This window comes from Elgaria multicarinata, chromosome 14 (genome assembly GCF_023053635.1).
Source record: "Elgaria multicarinata webbii isolate HBS135686 ecotype San Diego chromosome 14, rElgMul1.1.pri, whole genome shotgun sequence".
Classification (NCBI taxonomy): Eukaryota; Metazoa; Chordata; class Lepidosauria; order Squamata; family Anguidae; genus Elgaria; species Elgaria multicarinata.
In genome coordinates this window covers 17,332,048-17,341,427 of record NC_086184.1, presented here as the reverse complement: position 1 = coordinate 17,341,427, position 9,380 = coordinate 17,332,048, and the positions used below count along the sequence as shown (strand labels likewise).

The 9,380-nt window shown below is 41.7% G+C and overlaps 1 protein-coding gene across 2 annotated transcripts; it reads left to right on the top strand.

Moving 5' to 3' along the window:
- The first annotated feature begins 378 nt into the window (after positions 1 to 378).
- On the top strand, positions 379 to 8,664 carry GFOD2 (Gfo/Idh/MocA-like oxidoreductase domain containing 2). 2 transcript variants are annotated; one of them, XM_063141200.1, is made up of 3 exons: positions 379 to 537; positions 4,001 to 4,346; positions 6,118 to 8,664. In XM_063141200.1, the coding sequence occupies exons 2-3, from the start codon at positions 4,088 to 4,090 to the stop codon at positions 7,014 to 7,016; spliced, it is 1,158 nt and encodes a 385-aa protein (XP_062997270.1). In that variant the 5' UTR covers positions 379 to 537; positions 4,001 to 4,087; the 3' UTR covers positions 7,017 to 8,664. The 2 variants fall into 2 exon arrangements, with proteins under 2 accessions (XP_062997270.1, XP_062997271.1); XM_063141201.1 differs by lacking the exon at positions 379 to 537 and adding an exon at positions 2,074 to 2,131.
- The last annotated feature ends 716 nt before the right edge of the window (positions 8,665 to 9,380 follow it).

Sequence of the window (9,380 nt, the reverse complement as noted above, 5' to 3'; positions counted from 1 at the left end):
TTAGACCAACAAGTTTATAGCGAGCCTGTGTGGGTGTGTCCTATTATCCTTTGCCTCAGGCGGCAAAATGTCGTAGGATGGCCCTAACGCCTTTCTATGACAGTCCTATTAAGACACACACACGGGGGTGGGGGAGAACCTCTGGCGCCTTTAAGAGGGGGGCAGACAACGGCCCCTCCTTTTTAAAAACATTCTTCCCCTCCCCCCTCCGCCTGCTTGCGCACGCGCAAAATACCCACCCTGCTGTTTGATGGAAGGCGGAGGGGGGGGGGAGATGTGAGATGCGGCCGAGGTCGCCGGTACGTCGTTGCAGCTCGCGAGGCGGAGGTGCGCGCGCACCCACGTGGGACGAGCGGCCGTGAGGGGAAAGGCCCCGAAGCGGCCCTCAGGTGAAAGAGGCGGCTGGGCGGGCGAGTGGGTCGCTCAGCCCTGCTCCTTCTTTTTTTTTTCTCTCTCTCTCTCTTCTCTCCCTCTCCGTCCCCTCACCCCGGGAAGGGGGCGAGGGAAGAAGGAACCTGAGGCGAAAATGAACGTGAGGTGTGTAAGACTGAAAAGCAAGAAGGGGAGAAGGTGCGGGAGAAGCGGGGAGAAGCTGAGGGATTCCGGGGGGTGGGAAGCCTTAGGGAGGAGGAGGAGGAGGAGGAGGAGGAGGGTTCCAGATTTTTATTGGGGTGCGGTTCTGTTAGCCTGGTGCAGCAAACGCACCCATGGGTGCCCCTTTTGGCTTCCAGGGGGGTGCTAAGGGGTGTGTGCTAACCCATGTTAGTCCATCGCCGCAAAACCAACGCGTTGGGGGTCCTTAAAGGAAGCTAACAGATGTATTTTGGTACAAGCATTCGAGGACTAAAAGGCTGCTTCATTGGATGCATGAAAGGTTAGCTTGGGAGGAAAGTATGTCTATGATATCCTGTGAATATATGTGTGTAATGTATGCATGCACGCACCTAGCTGTGCAGACAAGCCTTGTCACTCCCTGTTTTGTCCTTGGTTTCTCTGCTTCCTTTTCAACCACTCCCAATTTCACCTGCTGAGATAAAACAGTCAAGAGGCTCGTGGCCACGTTGAAAGACTTATTGTAGCACAAGCTTTTGTGTTTGTGGAGCCTATTTGCATGGGAATAGTACATGGTGCTGAATGCATTTTGAGTTGGAGCCATTCATTGTTAAAGGAAAATTGTTATGGACAGTTCACTTATGTTTCATATAACAGGAAAGAAGAGTCATTAGTTAAGTGTAAAAGGTGTGGCTGTGTGTGTGTGTGTACATATGAGAGAGAGAGAAACTATAGTTCCACTGAAAGAGATTTCAAGTGGATGTAAATATGACTAAATTTGGATTCAACCAATTGTCCCTGTTTTTGTCTAAAATGTTGCAGAGACTCTGTGTGTGTTGGGGTGGCTTGTGGAACCTTAAAAGCTAATGAATTTATGGTGGCATTAACTTTTGTGCGTTACAGAGCCTGCTTTGTCAGATGGTTGAAGCATGTGTATATGAACGTATAAGACAGAGAGTGTTTATGGGTTCAGAGGAGGAAGGAACTGTAAACATTAGGACCCAAAGGCTGTGAAATACAAGGGGTAGAATCTCTGACATTTCTATACAAAGCTCCAATGTATGCAGCAATTATGGCAGTGCTGTGGGAGGATATGGATGTGAAAGGAAAGGGCAGATAAAACGTGCAGGAGTTGTGAGACGGATGTGGAGGGCAGACAGGGTGAATTTGCAAAAAGAAAAGAAAAAGGGTTTTATGCTATGTTTATGAATTGGCTTTCTCTTACACTGCCTGGGTCAGCGTACAATAAAACCCCATATAATTGAATTATTTTGCAGTAGATGTTTTTCATGCTTTTCACAGGTTTTGAAGATACTATTCTTAAGTAGTATTGCATAGGATGAGTGTGTCTGGGCAGGAGCTCTAAGAACTGGGAATGGGAGTGCAAGACATCAGGGGCAGCTGTGGTAGCATATTGGTGTAAAATGGTGAGTGTATGGGAAATTTAAACATGGGATATGAACAGGGTTGTAGGGGTAAGTGTGCCTGAGGTCCTTGTGAAGAATGGAGACAGGAGGAAGGATGCAAAATTCAATGAAGAGAGAGGACAAGTAAATGAGAAGGTACCACCTTGAAGAATGTGAGCTCGAGATACTTTTATTTATTTTATTACAGTGAATCTCTTCACTGGCTGCTGATTAGTTTCCGGGCGAAGTACAAAGTGTTGGTTATTACCTTTAAAGCCCTACATGGTTTGGGTCCAGGCTACCTGCGGGATCGCCTTCTCCCGTACAATCTGCCCCACACACTCAGGTCCTCTGGGAAGAATCCACTTCAGCTAGCAAAAACTAGATTAACAACTGTTACCCAGAGGACCTTTTCTTCCGCTGCTCCCAGACTGTGGAATGGCTTGCCAGAGGAGATTCCTCAACTTGACAGTCTTTTAGAATTTAAAAAAGCAATAAAGACTGATAGGCAGGCCTATCCAGTGAAATTTTAGAATGTTTTCAGGATGTTTTAATCATGTATGGTATGTTTTAATTCGTTTTAATGTGTATTTTATATCATGTTTTTATACTGTTTGTTTTACACTTTGAATTGTTTTAGTTTTTGTGAACTGCCCAGGGAGCTTCGGCTATTGGGCGGTATAAAAATGCAATAAATAATAATACTAATAATACTAATAACATACTGCACAATAGTGGAAGCTCTCTGTAGACAGGGTGTTGGTTGTATTATCCTTACCTGGAATACTTTGCAATGTGTGATGTGCTTTTCATACCTTTGATCGCCTTTACTGGAACCTTGGGGAAATTTGGCATTGGCTGAACTGTCATTTGAATTATTGTTTTTAAATCATCCTTGGAAATTTAAGTTTCTTGCCTGCATCAGCTTGGCCTTTAGTGCTTGTAGACACTATGAAAAAGAGAATCTCCCTTGGAGGCTTGTGTTTTGCATATGATTGTACTTTGTCTGTCTACTTGTATGGCTGTGGTACAAAATAATACATGTAGGGTTTTTATAAGTCTCTCTTCTGAACTGAACAGATTAATGAGAAGTTTTATGGAAGGATCCACATCTGTCCAATTTTGCTCATAACTTTGTGGAGAAATTTAATATCTCCTTGCATTTATCAATATAATAAGTAATGGGTGATAAGTAAATGACTGCTTTGATTTGCTTAATGGCTTCAAAATAGGTCAGGATGTGAAGCCATGGGTCAAAACTGGCTTCATAGTCTGGATTGTTCTAAAGCTGTTTACCACAGTTTTACAGTTTAGATGTAATGGGGAGTTTACCTGTTTCACACATATGATGCAGTCTATATATTCCCCATCAGCGATGAGTGCTTCAGCCACTTTTGCACAATCCAAATTGATTGGATCCTTACAGAAAGCTAAACCCACAATAGCTGTCTATAAAAGTCTTCTGGAATGTAGTAAAGTAGATGTACAGAAATGAAATCTTTATGGGCATAAGTTGTAATTTCTATTTGAGAGGTTAAGCAAGTGACGTAACTGCTGCCAAATTTCCAAGAATGGTGGATACAAAAGATTAGAAGACTCGAAATTTTCCTGCCTAACATTTAAAAGCTTGATCTCTTGGTACTTATATTAGCATCTTCAAACTGTTATGCTTCTATGCAGCTTAGAAATGCTGTAGGCTGAGATACTCTTTAAATGTTTTATGTTTGAAAGACTGAATTTACCTGTAGACACTAAAGAGAAAGGTATCTTTAAGGACAATTTTCAAACTATAAAGACATGTTTGGATTGAAGGGAGCAATAGGTGTTTTTAGTTTTAGGACTGGCATACTATATTTAATATGGGTAGAATTAAAATGAGCAAGTTGAAGAATAGGAAAGAACTCTTAAAATGAGACATTCATCCAAACTGGAAGTTGAATAAGTAACCTTGCACTGAACTTGTGTTGAATATGAGCTGCTAGTGACTTATGCAGTGCATGTAACAGGTACTTTTTGCTAATTCATTATTTTTTCTGTTTTAGGAACTGTGGATGAAACAATATGCTAAGGAGCTTGCTTTTTATGTCTGAGTGTCACCGTCCGGAGTTAACTTGTGAAAAGAACACAAAATGAAAATGCTTCCTGGCGTGGGGGTGTTTGGGACTGGGAGCTCAGCTCGGGTGTTAGTACCTCTGCTAAGAGCAGAAGGCTTCTCCATCGAGGCACTCTGGGGGAAAACTGAAGAGGAAGCAAAGCTACTAGCTGAGGAAATGAACATTTCCTTCTACACAAGTCGGACAGATGATGTCTTGCTGCACCAGGATGTCGATTTGGTTTGCATCAACATTCCCCCACCACTAACGCGAGAAATTGCTGTGAAAGCTCTAGGTACTGTGTTTTTGCTGCTGCAAGTTCTGGCTATTATTTAAAATTCACTTCCCCCTGAATAGATCCCAACTGAGTGATGATGGCTGTTAGTTAATAATTGACAGAGTAAAATTAAATGCTTCATTTTGGAGTAATATGTTTGTAGCTGTAGAATCCAACAGAATTTAAAGTTTGACTTTAAATCATGTTAGGATCATGTTAGGTTGCTTAACATAGAGTGATACCTGTTCTGTCCTGTTGTAGGTTATTGTGTCAATACTCTGCTTGGGGAGTATACTTAGACCCATAAATACTTTGTTTCAGTGTGATATATGTGAAAAATGTTTGACTGCAGACTTCTGTTCTCCTGTTGCTGGAATATTTATTTTCTATAAATTTGTTTTTCTCAGGGTGGATTTGCCTAGCGATACATCACATACAGAACACAAATATCTGGGGGGGGTGGGTGGAATAGAGGGAAGAAGAAATGATCCCTTGACTTTTGTCTGATAGCCAAAGTTAATGCTACCACACCTACTTCAACTGATGCCAAAAACATGTTTATTTGTAGGGTCTGATGGAAGGAGAAAGATGTTGTAAAGAAGATTTTGATGTTTGTTGATTTGTGTACTACCTATTAACCGATTTCTTTGCTATATAACATAGCAAAAGAAGTTCCATTTAAATACTTCCTGAAAGAGCACATAGTATGATTGCTTGTCTGTGTGCATATTCCCCTATATATATTAGTATGATAAGGGTTTGCATGTTTCATTAGCACAATACACAGGAAGGTGAAAGTATCTATTAAATAGAGTTTACATTCTTCCTTAAGGAAAGCTGGTGCAGGATGGCAGCCATCCAAAACGAGAATGATTTTTATAGAGGTTAGAGGGGAAATCTTACTATATTTGTGATTAAAGGTGCAATCCTACACATGTTTAGATAGAAAATATTCTTACAACTCCCAGCATTCTTCAGCCAGCATGGGGGAATGCTGGATGTTATAGGTCTTTTTTTTGTTTAAACATCCTTAGGGTTTTGCCCTAAATTTAGTTCCCACATTTCCAAAGCCCCTGAAGGACAGAATAAAATACACCAGCATGACCACTGGGTGTCTGCAAAGACCACATCATGGTATTTAGTCCTTGGTTGGGGGAAGGGAGGACAAGCCTGGACATCCTGCAGAAGTGAAGTGTTGATGGTTTCACACAGTGTTGCCGATCCCCCCCTATTGCTATAACTTCTAAATTATAAATGCAGCAGGGCTATTAAACTTGCCATTGAAGAATTGCTAGAGACAGTTGATAATATATTAGCTTCTTGCTGAAGAGTGCTGAGGAGATGCAAGATTGAACAAGCAGCTAAGAACCAGAAGTATGCAAAGACTGGCAAGATGAATATAATGAAATCAGACATGAAAGACAAGCACAGGTTGGAAGATGCTACTTATCCTGAAGTGTATTCAATCTTAAATTGAATGAAAAAAGGAGAAGCAGGGGACCATGGTCATATTTGTGTGCAGAAAAAATAGGCTGCAATATTTGCCTGGAAGTTTTTAGCTATTGTGTTTCTTCAAGTAAATCCAGTCTCCTGTGTCCCTTTGTCACTGGAAACACTCACTTTTATTTGATCCCTTGTTACTTTTGCCTCTCCCATCTCTGGACTCTCCCACAGTTGAAATTTAGCTTTTTAAGGCAGGGATCTATTCTGTAAATTATCATGCACAGTGATGATGTTTAGATTGATAATGATTATAAATCTGAATTTAAATGCTGTCCTTTCTTTGCAGGTATTGGAAAGAATGTAATATGCGAGAAAGCTGCTACTTCTGTGGATGCTTTCAGGATGGTCACAGCTGCCAGATATTACCCCAAACTTATGAGCATTGTAGGCAATGTCCTGCGGTTCCTACCAGCTTTCGTCAAAATGAAGGAATTAATAGAAGAGCACTATGTGGGCAACGTTCTGGTCTGTGACGTGCGCGTATACTGGGGTAGCCTTCTCAGCCACAAGTACAACTGGATCTGTGATGAGTTGATGGGTGGGGGTGGGTTGCACTCTATGGGGACTTATATCATAGATCTCCTCACTCACCTGACAAGCCGAAAGGCAGAGAAAGTCCATGGGTTGCTGAAAACCTTTGTGAAGCAAAACTCTGCCATCAGTGGCATCCGCCATGTCACCAGTGATGACTTTTGCTTTTTCCAGATGCTGATGACAGGAGGCATTTGTAGCACAGTGACTTTGAACTTTAACATGCCTGGGTCATTTGTCCATGAGGTCATGATTGTTGGGTCATCTGGACGCCTTATAGCACGTGGGACGGATTTATACGGCCAGAAGAACACTGCTCCCCAGGAAGAGCTCCTGCTTGCAGACTCTCTGAATGTCCATACAGGGCTTTTGGAAAAAGGATTCAAAGACATTCCCCTTCTGTACCTCAAAGGGATGGTATACCTAGTGCAAGCATTACGTCACTCCTTCCAGGACCAGGAAGACCAGCGCACCTGGGATCCTGAACCAGTGGCGATGGCAGCTTCGTTTGAAGATGGCCTTTATATGCAAAGTGTAGTGGATGCTATTAAAAAATCCAGCCGGTCTGGGGATTGGGAAACTGTGGAGGTAATGACCGAGGAGCCAGATGCCAATCAAAACCTCTGTGAGGCACTACAGAGAAATAACCTATAACAGAAACATTCCTGGAGAGCAGAACCATTGGAAATGTATCCATCTTAAAGATTTCTGTTTCTTATTAGGGTGGGCAGGATGGGAGGAGGAATAATGGGGAATTATACTTGTCGGTAAACCTCTAAGGAAATGCTTTTGGTTTTTAAACTCGGAGAGTTTTAAATGTTGCAGATGTGTGTGTCATTGGTTATTTTAAATCTAAATTTTCTGAACTGTGTATCACTAGGAAAACTTGAATTGCCCTTTGCACTCAGCAGTAGCTAAAAGAAAAGAGCAGAGTCTCTGCCATTGTCTTCCCTTCTGTCCACAGCTCACGTATATTTTAAAACTAAACATGGTGGCATGCAGTGCTAGAGAAGGCTGGTGTTTTCTAATAGGAACACAAGTTATTTTTTAGGATGCTGCCTGGAAAATGCTGCCAAAACGGGATGTGATAGAGCAAATCTTTAAATTCAGTCCTTTGGGAGGTCAGAAGGGACCACTTGCAGCCTCTCCAGTTCAGGGTTAAGCTAGGTGTCGCACACGTTTCTTTTTCATTCATCCTTCCTATTTGCACATAAAGCAAATGGGGGATTACTGTTACTTTTCATTGTATGTCATCTAGGAGAGGGACCCTGAACTCTCTCATGCCTTAACGCCTCAGTAAATTGCTCCAGCTTTCCCCCTCTATTTCAACATTCTGTTATTGGAAATAGAGAAAGATACTTGAAGCAATAGACTGTGAGTAGGTAAAGGTGCGGGAGGAGAGAGGATTCTGCACCACTTCTGCAGTCGTTCTGTGATTAAAAGAACACACCCTACAAACCTCTTGGCTTTATTGTAAACAAGATAAACACTTGAATTATGTTTCCATCTGCCTACTTTGGGCCTTGGTTTCAAATTTAGACTGTTCCTTGAGACGAGCTGTTCTCTCCCTGCTTCTAGAATTGGAATGTTTTGTTGAGCTCACCTGCTGTTTGTGCAAATCAGTGCCCCTCTCCCCTGGCGGATGTCCCAGACTTTTGCATTTCTTTTCCTATGTTCTCTCCTGCCCTGGCCAGTGCTACCAAACGCCACCAATTTGGACCAACTCCAATATGTAAAATATAAGAATTCAGAATGCTGGTGTAGACTGCCTGGTAGCACAGAAGCCAAACCTACAGCCAGCTTTACCAGTCAGAACATTTGACAAGTCAGTGATCAATCTAGCTATTTAATGAGGCTAGTATCTAATTTGTCAAGGGATATGAAGTGGGATAGAAAATAAATATCCCTTTGCTGTCCTCAACTGTATGCTGGTAGGGATAGTTGTTTCCTGGAGACGCTAAGTTAAAGAACAGTTTTGGTTAGATAAAAGGATTTAATCTAAACACAGGACAATGTTCCCCATCCCTTCCCCCTCTGTCTTGTATCCTGTGGGAATCTTGGTGCTATTTGCAGAGTCGATCTTACACAACTACCAGATCTCAGAGTTGTTCTTCACTGGGCTGAAACTGAGAAAGGGCAGCTAACTTTTATATGAAACATGTTGTTTACTTGAATTTTTTAAAATTGTTTTCCTACTAGGTTTTAATCCTGTACATTAATATAAAGCATTAACAAGCAACCTTTTATGTGTTCTTGTAGATAGTGGTGACGTGTTATGGAAGAGAAACTAAGACCAGATAAAATCAAGAACCAGATCAGCTGTTTATTCTGCTCCTTGGAGAAAAGATCGTGACTATTTTTTTCTCTTCTGAGCTTTTAAAGTTATTTTTAACCATAACAGCTGTATACTTAATTCCAGTTACAGATGCTGGTTTTGTACAACTGTACTAATGAAATGCAGGGCGGACGGTGTTGTCTACTTGAAAAAGCTAATTTCTCACATAAGAGACCTTCCACTCAATTATATAGTATATCAGAATTCAAAATGCTTTGGCAATGACACTGAAGAGGAGGGCCACGCTAAATGAGACAATGGGAATCTATGATGAGATTTTCTGTTGCTTTAAAAACACACAAAAACCAACTAGTCACAGGGATGGGGGAACTGCACTGGAGGGAAGGGTTAACCCTTCCCCCTTTGCTGTGTGATCTTGCTCTAAACATCCTCCACCAATTTGCTATTAACGTGACAAGGTATAGGGAGAATTTAAAAAAAACAACAACCAAAAACCTCCCCCAGTGTCACAGTCCTGATCCAGTCTTCCTCCTGCAACTGCTTTTAAAGAAAATTAAGGTAGAAGATCTGACCACAGACCTCCATCTTTTCCAATTTAACCTTAACTTAAAGTCCATCATGAAGGAATGGTGAAGGGCACACAAGGAGCTTCTCTCTATGAGTGATTTATTGCAAACTCATAATTGGACACTCATGGGAGTGTGCCGGTTCTTTACATGACG

What these genes read in the sequence shown, in the direction of transcription:
- GFOD2 (XM_063141200.1), top strand. Translation starts at nt 4,088, where the DNA reads ATGAAAATGCTTCCTGGCGTGGGGGTGTTTGGGACTGGGAGCTCAGCT. An exon ending in AATTGCTGTGAAAGCTCTAG is followed by an intron (nt 4,347 to 6,117) that starts GTACTGTGTTTT and finishes CTTTCTTTGCAG; the next exon opens with GTATTGGAAAGAATGTAATA.